At 41.2% G+C, this 15,436-nt stretch overlaps 1 protein-coding gene across 11 annotated transcripts in view; it reads left to right on the forward strand.

Moving 5' to 3' along the window:
• The first annotated feature begins 570 nt into the window (after nt 1-570).
• CD55 (CD55 molecule (Cromer blood group)) overlaps nt 571-15,436 on the forward strand; it is a 31,886-nt gene continuing 17,020 nt past the window's right edge. For 2 of the 11 annotated variants that reach the window (XM_061159987.1, XM_061159985.1), the window contains exons 1-6: nt 1,667-2,064; nt 2,794-2,976; nt 4,364-4,555; nt 7,744-7,843; nt 8,837-8,922; nt 13,191-13,379. In XM_061159987.1, coding sequence (XP_061015970.1) covers nt 1,965-2,064; nt 2,794-2,976; nt 4,364-4,555; nt 7,744-7,843; nt 8,837-8,922; nt 13,191-13,379 — 850 coding nt within the window. In that variant the 5' untranslated portion in view covers nt 1,667-1,964. Of the gene's footprint in view, nt 649-1,664; nt 2,065-2,793; nt 2,977-4,363; nt 4,556-7,743; nt 7,844-8,836; nt 8,923-13,190; nt 13,380-15,436 lie in introns of those variants that run through there. The other 9 variants (XM_061159990.1, XM_061159986.1, XM_061159984.1 and 6 more) reach the window with 9 other exon arrangements.

Raw genomic sequence — 15,436 nt, forward strand, 5'->3', positions numbered from 1 at the left:
AATAAAAAGTTATTAAATTCACTTAATAAACTGTTCTAACAGGCCTCATAGATAAGTCTCCTAGCAACTCCATAACTGGCCTTGATCTTCAACTATTTTTTATACCACCTTGCCTTTCACACCACTTCTATGAGCTCAAGCAGGGGTGTACACTATCTGCCTATGATGGTGTAGCAAAAGGGAGTGGCAGTTAAAGTCAAGGGAGGCTCTCTGGAAAAATAAATGAAGATCTGGTATAACTTCTAAAACACTCTGAGCCCTTATACACTTTGTGATTTTATGCCAAATATGGACTTAAAAATAAGGCATTGTGATATCAAGGATGAGGACCACATTAGATGGTTTTAAAAGCACTCCCCTCCCCTTCTAAACTCTAAGGTGTTTTAATACCAATTGGCTTCAATGAAAACCTATAGGACTTCCCTTCCTGGAATAGTTCTAGCACTGGGTAACACACAGTTCCGTTCAGTACAGTAAGCATGAGTCAGAGAAAATACTGTTGTAGAAACTGTTGTTTTCCTCCTATTAAGCTCACACTAACCAATAAAGAGTGACCAGAAAGCATTTAGGAAAGGATAAGAGGTATGGATTCCACAGCTGGTCCGCAGACCAAGGCATAATTTCAAGTTGGGGATTCCATGTAATCAGGTAAAGTGTCTGGGGGGATAGGAAACCCAGGCTAGGACTCTGCTAACCAGCTCAGTTACGGTATTGAAGGGAAACACGTTCTGAGTTGGTCCCGGTGAGGATGAATAACTGGCCTCTCATCAATGTCCTTTGGTGTTTTCGGCAGGAACAGTCCCCTGACCAGCAGTCCTAGCTCTGTGGTTCTCAAACTGGCTGCAGAGTAGAATTACGTGGACCGCTCTAAACAATCTTGATGTCCTGCGGGTCCCATCTCCAGAGATTCTAATTTAACTTCAGGTGTAGCTTGTACATTTGGATTTTAAAAACATCCCCATGTCATTCTAAGGTGTGGCCACCCTGGCAAACCCCTGGCATATACTTAAGGTTTTTCTAACAAAGCTTCCTCTTAAAATCTACCCTCTTCCTATTTAGCTTTCTAGCGCTCCGTTTTTGTTTTTACAATTTTCTCCCAGCCTACACACGTCTACAGCACAGGACGGTGACTTTCTACTTGGAGTCACACGACAGCAGTCCCTAAGTAGAATCCAAGAGGTGTCCTTGGTTTATAAGGAATACCCCTAGCGATGAAAGCGATTCTCATGCAAACACGCTAAGAACACTGTTCACTCCCTGCTGTTTCTCGACCTGCTTTCTTGGCTGGTTTCCCATTTGCTGTTTTCAGATTACAGAATGTTCAAGGAGACAGCACGCGGTGGTTCTTCCCTCCCATCTTCTTGTTGCCATGTGACAGACCTCCAAGGTGAAGACGCCAGGTCGCTGGGTGCGTCCCGTTTCTCAGCTCCAGGGGCAACCTCCAAGCCCGCCGCACCTACCGCCTAGCTTTGCAGCACTCAAAGGCGCTTCATTTCCACTTAAACTAATCCAGATTCCGGGCCAGGAACGCCTGTGCCGCTTAACCAGTCCTCTGGCCTCCTTTCCCCCTATTATTTTGTTTACGTAAGAAAGCAGATATTTACATTTCCACTCGGCGGCTCATAGCAGGCCCCACCCTAGCAAAGAGAAAGCAAGTGTCCCAGCGTCCGGCCCCGGCGAGCTGCTTTCCCTGCCCCGGGCCCCTCTTTTTCCTCTTTTTCGGATCCCATGGGCCCGTGAAGATGGGGCTCCCGCCCTTACCCCGCCCAGCACCTGGGGTGAGAAAAGCCCTCGCCCACTCATCTGGTTCGCAGTCCTTTGGTGATTCACAGCCCCGGCCCCGCCCAGGGCGCTAATCTAACTTGTTGCTCAACTTCAGAGCGCTGCCCAGACTTCAGCTCCCGTTTCCAGCCCGCTGTGTCTTCACCGCAGAGGCCCGCGCCCGGTCCCCGTCCCCGCGCGCAATGAGCCCCGCGCGCCCGCGCGCCCGCGTGCTGCTGAGCCTGCTGGGCGGGCTGGGCCCGCAGCTGCTGCTGCTACTCCTGCGTCCTCCGGCTGCGTCGGGTGAGTGGCGGTCCGGGGCGCAAGCCCACCCCTGCGGTTCAGCCTTCGGGCAGGGTGGAAGGGGTGGAGGTCGTCGGCGCGACAGCCGAGGGTTCCGCGGAGCGCGGCGAGCGAGCCGTGTGGGCATCTCTAATCGTTCCCGGAGCCCTCCACCTGTAAGGGCCAGCCCTCCTACTGGCACGATCCCTGGCGACGGAAAGGGCTCTTCGCTGCTCACCTGCCACTAGGTTTACTATGCTGGGCCCCATCTGGCAGGGTTTTAGGAGGGAGCCATGGAGGGGAGAGGCGGCAAACGTCGAGAATCCAAAAAGACAGGCAGAGGTTGAAGAGAGTGAATCCTCAGCATCTCCTTAAGGCTGGGAGGCCAGATCGCTGCCCACCACAGGGTCCAGCCGAGCACAGACTTGGCACTACAAGTTTGCGCGTCGTCTCCTCCAGGTATAACGTTCCAAGGGGGCATCTGTCTGTATCGTGGGCCTCGAAACAGCATCTCTGTGAAAGTCTAGAGCTCTCTCTGTATGTATATGATAATGAGGGGCAGGAATTTCTTTTAGTTTTGAATTGGCAGACAGGAAGCCTGGCAAGTTCTTGATATGTCAGCTCAGCACTGGATGGAAATATTATGCAGGCATCAAAGGCCTTTGCTGCCTCCCTTATTTGTCTTGGGAAAAGAATGTTGCTGTGAATTGAAAAGTGGTATTTCCTTCAGTTTTGTTTATTCCTTCCTAGGTGACTGCGGCCTTCCCCCAGATGTACCTAATGCCCAAGCAACTTTGGGAAGTCGTACAAGTTTTGCTGAGGGACAGAAAGTAGACTACAAATGTAACAAAGGCTTTGTAAAAGTTCCTGGCAAGGCAGACTCAGTGGTCTGTCAAAATAATAAATGGTCAGAGCTTGCTGAATTTTGTAATCGTAAGTTCTTCACTTCATTTTAGAAAAGTTATGGGAATGGAATGTTTCTTAAGTTTAATTTTATCCCTCTTTGGAATGACTGGTAATTGATAGTGTTCTAGCATTATTAATCACCTGGGTATACCTGTTGGCAATTCACAATCTACCTAATTGATGGCATTACTTCCTGAAATAGGTCCTGCTCTTCATTAACAGGTTTTTTGTTTTTTTTTTTTTCCCCTAACACTGTAACTCTTGAACTGATTAATAGCGAAAAATAAACAATAGGTACTGTTTAGGGAGTAAATTACCGATAACTATGTTTGGCAGTTACCTTGAGACACATAACAGAGTCCTCTGTAGGACTTGCCCAGTACAACTCTGTGGTGATATTTTTAAAAATTCTCAATTTTCATTTCAAAATCTATCTTTATAGGCATTTCCCTAGTTTAGCCTTGACATGTACAAGTAAAGATAAAATGTAATTCCTGCATTTGAACAACTTGGAGCAATAGAAGCTACAGTGTGCATAGAAACTGCCACAAGTACTTTTTGAAATCAGGTGTGAAATCAGCTTTAACTTTTTGTTTTTATTTATCCATGATCCAAGGCAGGAGGTTGAAGTACATGTCTTTGCACATGTATCATGTTTTAGTGTTTATAACTATTCTGCATAGAGTACTTCGTCTAATTCTTCAAACAACTCCCTGAGGATGTTAAGGACTTATTCACATTTTACAGTTGAGAAAGCAGCCCCCAGTTAAACAACTTCCTTGGGATCAGGAGCTCCTTATGCAGAAGAGCCTGCGAGTCTGTTGACTATAGATCTAATGCCCCTTACACTATATGATGCCACTATAAATTCGCATTTGTCTGGATGGTTTCAGTTTTTAAATACTTCCTGTGCTCCATTGGCTCATCTGATCCTTGCCTCCATAGGTTGTCTTGAGGATTAAATGAGTTTATATGTGTAAAACATTTACAAGTACTCAATAAATGTTAGCTGTTATTGTTAACTATTATTGTTGTCCAGGACACTAGCCCAGGGATCTGGAAATGCTGGTTCTTACCTATCCCTATGATACATGGGACAGGGTAAGGGAATTGGCATTAATAGAGTCAATGCCAGAATGATGCCAGGCAACTTAAATAAGTTACATTTTCTGAGTTGTGGATAGAGTGACTTTAGTGTACCAAATCTACTTCACAGGGCTCTAGTAACTGGGGGAATGAAAATTTACATGTGAATATGCTGATACACTATCAATGCCATAGTGACATTAATATGAATACTAAATGTACAAAGAAATATGAGAAAAAGTGATCTAAGGACCAGATAATTAGACAGAGATTGTAACATCAAGTGATACTCATTTTTTGTTGTTGTTGCTTTTGTTAATACTTTCAGGGAGCTGTGACTTTCCAACCAGACTACGTTTTGCATCTCTCAAAAAGTCTTATACCCAACAGAATTATTTCCCAGAAGGTTCCACTGTGGAATATGAGTGCCGTCCAGGATACATAAGGGACCCTTCTCTCTCAGGAAACATAACTTGTCTTCAGAATTTTATGTGGTCCAAACCTGAGGGATTTTGTAAAAGTGAGTACAGCTTTAAAGAGTAATCTTAGTCATATGGTGTTTGGGGAAAAAATGTTTCCTCCTTCACTCATAGAGGAAGTCTATGTGTACATATTATTATTTAGAACAATTCTTAAATGAACCATTAGGACCAATTTGTTTTATTTTTTTATTATTATTATTATTATTTTTTTTTTCCAGTGGGTTTTGTCATACATTGATATGAATCAGCCATGGAGTTACATGTATTCCCAATCCCGATCCCCCCTCCCACCTCCCTCTCCACCCGATTCCTCTGGGTCTTCCCAGTGCACCAGGCCGGAGCACTTGTCTCGTGCATCCCACCTGGGCTGGTGATCTGTTTCACCATAGATAGTATACATGCTGTTCTTTTGAAATATCCCACCCTCACATTCTCCCACAAAGTTCAAAAGTCTGTTCTGTATTTCTGTGTCTCTTTTTCTGTTCTGCATATAGGGTTATCGTTATCACCTTTCTAAATTCCATATACATGTGTCAGTATGCTGTAATGTTCTTTATCTTTCTGGCTTACTTCACTCTGTATAATGAGCTCCAGCTTCATCCATCTCATTAGAACTGATTCAAATGAATTCTTTTTAATGGCTGAGTAATATTCCATGGTGTATATGTACCACAGCTTCCTTATCCATTCATCTGCTGATGGGCATCTAGGTTGCTTCCATGTCCTGGCTATTATAAACAGTGCTGCGATGAACATTGGGGTGCACGTGTCTCTTTCAGATCTGGTTTCCTCAGTGTGTATGCCCAGAAGTGGGATTGCTGGGTCATATGGCAGTTCTTTTTCCAGTTTTTTAAGGAATCTCCACACTGTTTTCCATAGCGGCTGTACTAGTTTGCATTCCCACCAACAGTGTAAGAGGGTTCCCTTTTCTCCACACCCTCTCCAGCATTTATTGCTTGTAGACTTTTGGATAGCAGCCATCCTGACTGGCGTGTAATGGTACCTCATTGTGGTTTTGATTTGCATTTCTCTAATAATGAGTGATGTTGAGCATCTTTTCATGTGTTTGTTAGCCATCTGTATGTCTTCTTTGGAGAAATGTCTGTTTAGTTCTTTGCCCCATTTTTTGATTGGGTCATTTATTTTTCTGGAATTGAGCTGCAGGAGTTGCTTGTATATTTTTGAGATTAATCCTTTGTCTGTTGCTTCATTTGCTATTATTTTCTCCCAATCTGAGGGCTGTCTTTTCACCTTACTTATAGTTTCCTTTGTAGTGCAAAAGCTTTTAAGTTTCATTAGGTCGCATTTGTTTATTTTTGCTTTTATTTCCAATATTCTGGGAGGTGGGTCATAGAGGATCTTGCTGTGATTTATGTCGGAGAGTGTTTTGCCTATGTTCTCCTCTAGGAGTTTTATAGTTTCTGGTCTTACATTTAGATCTTTAATCCATTTTGAGTTTATTTTTGTGCATGGTGTTAGAAAGTGTTCTAGTTTCATTCTTTTACAAGTGGTTGACCAGTTTTCCCAGCACCACTTGTTAAAGAGGTTGTCTTTTTTCCATTGTATATCCTTGCCTCCTTTGTCAAAGATAAGGTGTCCATAGGTTCATGGATTTATCTCTGGGCTTTCTATTCTGTTCCATTGATCTATATTTCTGTCTTTGTGCCAGTACCATACTGTCTTGATGACTGTGGCTTTGTAGTAGAGTCTGAAGTCAGGCAGGTTGATTCCTCCAGCTCCATTCTTCTTTCTCAAGATTACTTTGGCTATTCGAGGTTTTTTGTATTTCCATACAAATTGTGAAATTCTTTGGTCTAGTTCTGTGAAAAATACCGTTGGTAGCTTGATAGGGATTGCATTGAATCTATAGACTGCTTTGGGTAGAATAGCCATTTTGACAATATTAATTCTTCCAATCCATGAACACGGTATGTTTCTCCATCTGTTTGTGTCCTCTTTGATTTCTTTCATCAGTGTTTTATAGTTTTCTATGTATAGGTCGACCAATTTGTTTTAAATTAGGCAAACTAATTACTTGTGAGCTAGAAATATTACTTTGCTCCCTGATTTCACATTTAAGGTTTCAGTTCAGTTCAGTCACTCAGTCGTGTCCAACTCTTTGTGACCCTATGAACCACAGCTCGCCAGGTCTCCCTGTCCATCACCAACTGCCGGAGTCCACCCAAACCCATGTCCATTGAGTCGATGATGCCATCCAACCATCTTATCCTCTGCCATCCCCTTCTCCTGCCCTCAATCTTTCCCAGCACCAGGGTCTTTTCAAATGTGTCAGCTCTTCGCATCAGGTGGCCAAATATTGTAGTTTCAGCTTCAACATTAGTCCTTCCAATGAACACCCTAGACTGATCTCCTTTAGGACTGACTGGTTGGATCTCCTTGTAGTCCAAGGGACTCTCAAGAGTCTTCTCCAACACCACAGTTCAAAAGCATCAATTCTTTGGCGCTCAGCTTTCTTTATAGTCCAACACTCACAAGCATACATGACCACTGTGAAAACCTTTAAGATTAAACCTAGTTTGCTGCTGCTGCTGAGTCACGTCAGTCATGTCTGACTCTGCACGACCCCATAGATGGGAGCCCACCAGGCTCCCCCATCCCTGGTATTCTCCAAGCAAGAACACTAGAATGGGTTGCCATTTCCTTCTCCATGTGCATGAAAGCAAAAAGTGAAAGTGAAATTGCTCAGTCGTGTCCAACTCAGCAACGCCATGGACTGCAGCTTGCCAGGCTCCTCCGTCTATGGGATTTTCCAGGCAAGAGTACTGGAGTGGGGTGCCCAAAAATGGAATATTGGTAAAGAACTCTCCTGCCAATGCAGGAGACTTAAGAGACAGGAGTTTGATCCCTGGGTCAGGAAGGTCCCCTGGAGAAGGAAATGGCCCACTCCAGTATTCTTCCCTGGAGAATCCCATGGACTGAGGAGCCTGGCAGGCTACAGTCCACAGGGCCGCACGGAGTTGGATGTGACTGAAGCGACTTAACATAGCGCAAAATGACTTAAGTGTATATTGTGAAGAAAGTGAAAGTCGCTCAGTCGTGTTTGACTCTTTGTGACCCCATGGACTAATACGTTGCTTTCCTGAAACTGATCAAATGAAGGTACAATTTAAATAGTTGGATAAGTAATAGCAATGGTTCAGATGGTGAATTTGCATAGATGTGCCTGATAATTTAATGAAAAAAATCAACTTATATTCTTTCCTAGAAAGATCATGTCCTAAGCCTGGAGAAATAGAAAATGGTCATGTCAATATAACAACTGACATACTGTTTGGTGCGGAGATCTATTTTTCATGTAACACAGGGTAAGTTTGAGCATATGAAACACTATATTTAACAACTGGGAAAACAAATTAGGATTTAAGATGGAAACTTTTCGATTTGTGACCAGTGTTTACGAGCAATAAAACTACCCTTCTGCTCAATGATGAACTCATTGCAGTTAAAATTAGTAAAATGGGGCAAAAAAGGAATATTTCTTATAATACCACCACAATTCTCTCAATTGTTAGATTTCATTATAAAATTTTAACTGTGACTTGTAGAGGAAAAAACTTGTGATAAGTTGATGATCCTTGGAGAAATTAAATCTTTCAGTGTTGAAACCAGTCTTTACCTAAATAATGAGTTTGCATTTGTTTGTTTTCTTTGTATGCAAATACTCTGTTATAAAATATCAAGGGTTAAAAACAATCATTCTTAGTGTAAAAATATCCTTCTGACCTAAGATCTTTTGTAAGTTCTCTATATATGGGAAAGGGGTATTGTCATTGAGGATTATCAGTGTTTCAAGGGCTGCTAAAAATTTTATATTCATTTTCTCATTTAATATCTGTAAATTGAACTATGATATTTTATTCTGTGTGTGTGTGTCCGTGTTCTTTATAAAGCTACCAGTATCATTTGTCTCCTGTACTAAACACAGATATTTGGATCATTAATAACAAATCTGGGGATACTTTGAATGCTTTAAATATAAGTACATTCTGTTATTCTATGGAATCTATATTGATCTTTGAGAACTCAGAAATAGAAAAGATTTAAGCATCTGTATTCAACATATGCCTTACCCAAATAAAAAATATTTTGCTTATCTTACACTTTTTTATCTTTGATGTCACCCTTTTAGATATAAGTTTTTCTTTTCCTTTAAAGTGCCAAATGAGCCTGTATCAACTGTTGTTTTGTCTCTATCTACTGGTGTAATAAATATTGTAAGGTGCTATTCTGAAAGAGTTAAGGGAAGTCAAATATGTGTGAATGGAACTTAATGTTTTTTTCTTCCCTCATTATTTTAGGTACAAATTAGTTGGTGCAGCTTCTGCTTTCTGTGCTGCTATGGGAAATACTGTTGGGTGGGCTGAAGAATTTCCAAAATGTCAAGGTAAGACTGAAAAATTCTAAGCACTCTACTGTGGGACTGAATAATCAATGATAAATTGTTTTTGGTCTTTAAAATCACCCTCAGTATATATTTGTAGTACCCTCACCTTCCAATGTGTGAATGTTTTGCCTAGTTTATATAACTCTATTAGTAATGCTTCTTAATTTATTAACCATGAGGATAAAGGATTAAAAATTAACTAAGGTTTATATTGTGCTTGGTCATTTATTATCTTATCATTCCTTCTAACAGTCAAATAAAATAGATTTGGAATTTTTTTCCCCCTCCTTCATAATTTTTAATTTTTGGTGGTTAAAATACTATTCATTAGAAGGTCTCTATGACTTGACCCTATATGCCAAAATAAGTGGCCAAAGTAGGCACTTAACCCAGACCTCTTGATTTCAAACCCGTCATTCTTCTAAGACCTAGTGTTACTTACACTAGACTCCTTTAAGGATTGTTAACTGAGCTAATTATGTTGAAATGTTTTAAACCGTGATATACTTTTATCTTTAGAGAAAGAAACATTCATAGTAATGAAGAAATATCTGCACTTGAAAATTCTATCTTCTCAAGAGGGAAGAGGGCACAGAGATTAATTTCCTAAAAGGGTATATCAAGTTAGATGTATGTGCATTAGAGACATATGTCTCCTGAAAACAGAGGAGTAGATACGTGCAGTGTTTTAAAAAGTAGGTTTTATCTCTCTCATCCTCATTGAAATTATTGCTCATTTCAAGTTTTGGTGTTATTAAGAGCAGGAAACTTGAGTAGATGTAGTGTAATTTAACAAGCATCACACTCTTTGGTAGGGAAAGTGTGGGGTCAACTGATAAGAAGACAAATGAGGCCTTGCCAACCAGGAGTTTGCTCTTGCCACACCCCCCTTGGACCCCACCTCCTATATCTACTATTTCTTCCTCTTTTTCATTATTATTTTCAAGTATCCATCCTTACTACCTGCCATCACCTTTCCTATTTCCATCATTCAGTTAGGCATTCTGTAAATGATACTAAAGCAAAGATGGAAAGCAAGCAGGAGCTGCTATTACTGCTGCTAAGTCTCTTCAGTCGTGTCCGACTCTGTGCGACCCCATAGACGGAAGCCCACCAGGCTCCCCCGTCCCTGGGATTCTCCAGGCAAGAACGCTGGAGTGGGTTGCCATTTCCTTCTCCAATGCATGAAAGTGAAAATTGAAACGGAAGTCACTCAGTCATGTCTGACTCTTAGCGACCCCATGGACTGCAGCCTACCAGGCTCCTCCGTCCATGGGATTTTCCAGGCAAGAGTACTGGAGTGGGTTGCCATTGTCTTCTCCGAGCAGGAGCTAGACCGTATCTTTTTTGCTGACAGAGTCAACAGCTTATCACAAAGTCTGGACAAGCAGTCTCCCAGTTGAGGCCAACATATTTACAAGCAACTGCTGTCATGAATTTCACAGAAATGTGTACACCAAGCATGTGTTCCAGCACAGAAGAGCTTTTGTGCTGCAAACCCCGTTTCTCTTTGTATTTGCCTATAGCTAGTCCAGATCTTGCTCTCTGTCTAACATCTTCAACTCTGTGGTAAAAACCCTGATGTCCATATTTTCCGCTCTGACTGTCTTACCTGACTCTGCAACTCTGCAATCACTTACATCTCTATTCTGTGGGAAAGAGTCCTTTTCATTCAGCAACCCCATGTCTTCAACTATCCCTATTAAAGCCCTACTTCTCCTAGTGTAGACTTTCCATTAAAAACTTCAAGTGGAAAGTATAAACTCTTAAGCAATGAGGTTTTTGACCTTGCCTGAGCACACAGCATATCTCAAGTATGCAGTCTGGGCCTTTATCAACACATGAGGCAGCATTGGTGTCCCTGTATGGATGTGGATATGGAGGTGTGGATCCAAAGAAGGAAGGAACAATGGGCATATTCAGAACTTTTCCTTGGTCATACATCAATCAGAGGTGACACTTGTTCACCTCTGAAGAAAGCCTCAGTGTCAGAAACACCTGTTTTCCTATCTTTCTGCCAGTATTTTCTTTTCAACAATAATTTTAGTTGATGGCTAGTACATACTAGCCTAGAATCAGTCGCTGCTGTATAATATCTGTCATTCCAGGCCCCTCTCATTATCTTAACCTCTCACTTGTAATCACCAAATATTATTTCCTTTATCTCCTTAATGTATTTCTCAAACCTGTATTTTACCTTCTATTTATAACACTTTTAATATGGCTTACTAGACTTCATTTCGACTTTTCAATAAGGGCTATTCCTAACATTTTCAGGGTCTAGGACAAGAGTATAAATGGAGGTTCCAGGGCCTCCCTGGTAGCATCTGACTACAATGTGGGAGACCCAGGTTTGATCCCTGGGTCACAAGATCCCCTGGAGAAGGAAATGGCAACCCACTCCAGTATTCTTGCCTGGAAAATCCCGTGGGCTGAGAATCCTGGTAGGCTACAGTCTGTGGGCTCACAAGGAGTCGGACAGGACTGAGTGACTTCACTCACTCACTCAGTCTAAGATTCAGCCTTTCTCAAGTTGGTGCCCACTTCTCACACTGTGAGGGCTCTCTGATGCCTGTAAATGGATAGCTCGACCTACACACCCAAATCATATCCCCTGTAGCCCTTAGCCCCACTCCGTTGAAGTCTGGCCTAAAAGTGGACACCTCAGCAGTGTAGACTATTGTCAAGAATATGGACGAGGAAAAGCCCTGAAAGGAGTGTTGGCCCAGGGAGTTCTGGGCACCAGTTCCTGGAGCATGATTTAGACGGGGTGGGGAGGAGCTCACATTGAGCCTACTGTCTCAGCCCTGCAGTTCTCCATTCAGCAGAGAGAGGCACACCCAGAGGAGGGCAAGAGCATGGCCTTTCACGAGGTGGGAGCTAGGCAGGAGTTCCACTTGCTCGAGTGATGCTGACTGCAGTGGCCTCCAGCCTGCATTCTCAGACACCTTCAGTGTTTTATCCAGCCTCAGCCCAGTCATCCACCTGAAACACAAATGTGACTTGTCTCTTTCCTTCTTGAAAGAGACTTGATAGTATCTCCTCATCATGTACAATGTACAAGGTCTAAACCCCTTCATATACTGTACAAGTCTAGCCATAGTCTATCCAATTCTCCACACGTTATGTCTTGCCCTCTTCCTTCAGAAACTGCTGAGGTTGTCTGGATACCTCAGACTTCTTCATGTCCCGACATCATTCCTATGATGCTGCCTTTGCCAGGAAATCCCTTCAGTGCCCCCACCCCTTTTATTTTGTTTCTTAAGAGTTTGCTCTGGAATTTCTCCTCGCAGCTTTCCCTGACTGTACCCACAGTCCCGGGCTGGGTAGCTGTTCTTTCTTTCCATACCACTGTACACGCTTCTGTGATAATCCTCACCATTTTGTATGGACATGACCTCTTTGAATGTCTCTTTCTACTATAGTTTAAGACAGAGGAACTGTATCTTACTTGGTTATACTTCTATTTATAGAACAATGCCCAGTACGTATTAGGTGCTCGGAAACTGTTGGGATTGAACTGATGGTAATGTGTGTTGTCAATACCCACTCAGCCCAGTGTAAATCAGATTAGCTTGTTTTTGTTCCCCGCTTTGATCAGTGGCCTAAAAGTAATTCATAAATAGCTAGTATTGTCTGGGTACTTAAGAGTATTTGATGTAATATAATTTAAAGTCTACATGTGATCACAGTGCTTTCCTGCTTAAAAAAAAAAGACAAAAAAAGCAGCTCATGTCTCTAGAGAATGTGGACCCATCAAATTTTTTATTAGGGAAGCTGCCAGGGAGAGACTTCTTTTTATAATATAACAGTCAATACTTTGCTTGTATTTGTTTTACAAATTCAGCTGCTCAGTAAGATTTACTTCAAATAAAAGGCCAAGAGTCAACACATGCTTTAAAAATTTTATCCTGAAAATTAAAGTCTAATTTTGACTTTTAAAATCTTTTGCTTTATCCAAAATTTCTGTTTCCCATGCATGCCACTTACATTCCCAGCTCCTTTCATTCAGTATTGTTTCTCTCTGGAATCAAAAGCAGAGCCCTCTTCTCTGCTCTCAGGAGGGTACATCTTAGATTTAAACTTGAGTCCTTTTACTCCTTAAATGGAAGTCCCTGCCTTGCTTTCTCTGAGATGAAATGTTCAATTTAGTAGAAGAATGGTATATTTTAATTTTTTTAAATAAAATATTTAACATATTTTAATCTTGTTTATAAAAATATCTTGGGGATTTAATTAATTTAACATATGTTATGATGTTTTAAAAGAAATTTTATGCCCAGAACCACCAAAAGTTGACCATGGAATGATTCAAGAGAAACAAAACAGTTATGCATACGGACAATCTGTAACATATAAATGCATGGAAGGCTTCACCCTACATGGAGAGAGCTCTATCTATTGTACGGTAGAAGATGACCAAGGAGTGTGGAGTGGCCCCCTACCTCAATGCAGAGGTAATCAGTTTGCGAAGTTACATTTCTGTTTATCCTTACCCTTGGGTCTGTATATGGGCTTCAGAGAGTATACAAACTCCCTGAGAAATGAATGTAAAATGTTGTACATATGCATATTTGCATTTTTCTGGGGAATAGACTCTACGAGGGGGTCTATGACTTCCAAACAGGAAGAAGCACCGATGTGGAGAACATACGTTGCTGCTGTTGTTCAGTTGCTTAGTCGTGTCTTAGTCTATGTGACCCCATGGACCGTAGCCTGCCAGACTCCTCTGTCCATGGGATCCTCCAGGCAAGAATACTGGAGTGGGTTGCCATTTGCTTCTCCAGGGGATCTTCCCGACCCAGGAATCGAACTTGAGTCTCCACTTCTCCTGCATTACAGGCAGATTCCTTTACTGCTGAGCCACTGTATGGTAAAATACAAATAATACACACATGACCTCTGTGAGTATATGTATTTGTGTGATAGTGCAGGTGTGTGCATACTCAGTCGTGTCTGACTCTTTGTCACCCTATGGATTACAGCCCACCAGGCTCCTCTGTCCATGGTATTCTCTAGGCAAGAATACTGGAGTGGGTTGCCATTTCCTCTTCCAGGGGATCTTCCTGACCCAAGGATCAAACCCAGGTCTCCTGTGTCTCCTGCATTGCAGGTGGATTCTTTACCTCTTGAACTGCAGAGTAGGATGGAGATGTATTTTATATACATATATATATATATATATATATATATATATATATACACACACACACACACACATATATTTATATGCACACACGTATGTCTCGTGTTTTTAGTGAATTAGGTTATATTTGCTGATTCTTACCATGTTACTTTCAATAAGTTAATATAGATATATTCTTATTTATAAAAAAAGTGTATAAATTGGTTTATTTAATTGAGAGGAAATCTTAGATTGAACTGGAGGATCTAAATAATGATCTTATATGTTGTGACAACAAAGAGAAACTCTTGCCTACCTGTTGACTTCATTGAATTGTATTGTTTTCTGCCTCCAGAATTTCTCTCTTATTGACAATACTCTCTTCTTTACATTTCTAGAACTTTCCTAGGAGGTGGCATTTATTTAAGCAGTATCATATTCAAATGCCAGTATAACTCAAACAAATGCTGCTTTTATAATTATACTTGAATTTTATTAGCATGGTTTTTAAATAGCATTGCTTATTAATAGTAATTTTTTCATATAAGTGGTATACATGAATATTATGAAGCAGTGTTAACACTAGGCTTCCCAGGTAGCTCATCTGGTGAAGAATCGTCCTGCAATGCAGAAGACCTCAGTTTGATTCCTGGGTTGGGAAGTTCCCCTGGAGAAGGGTTAGGCTACCCACTCCAGTATTCTTGGGCTTCCCTGGTAGCTCAGACAGTAAGGAATCCACCTGCAATGCAGGAGACCTGGGTTTGATCCCTGGATTGGGAAGATCCTATGGAGGAGGGCATGGCAACCCACTCCAGTATTCTTGTCTGGTGAATCCCCATGGACAGAGGATCCTGGCGGGCTACAGTCCATGGGGTCACAGAGAGTCGGACATGACTGAGTGATTAAGCACAGCACAATGTTTAAACCATGTTGATGATTATATAAAATGAGAAGCAAAAGTCTCTTCTAGTCCTACCCTCAGAAGTAGCCACTCTTTACAAATTTTTGTTATTTATTCTAGGAAATAAATATACATACACATATTTCTTTTTAAAATCATATTAATTATATGGATATATTATTTACTTAACCAGTCTCCTGTTGAAGGGAATTTAGTATCTGTTCTAGTTTTTAAAAAATTATTTTACAAAAGTTCTACAGTAAATATTATTGTGTTCCTTATATCTGTGCAAGTACATTTTTTACAATAAATTCCTTGCAGTGTAATTATAATATCAAAGATATATGCATTTAAACTTTTGATAGATGTTACCAATATTGTTTCAAAAGAAACTGTACCAATTTACTGTCCCAGTAATATTGCATATTTGTTCTCTGTATCATTAATGATAACAGTTATTATGATGTGGAGATGTGATAGTTAAAGGA

The sequence above is a fragment of the Dama dama genome, chromosome 14 (genome assembly GCF_033118175.1).
Source record: "Dama dama isolate Ldn47 chromosome 14, ASM3311817v1, whole genome shotgun sequence".
NCBI classification, from domain to species: domain Eukaryota; kingdom Metazoa; phylum Chordata; class Mammalia; order Artiodactyla; family Cervidae; genus Dama; species Dama dama.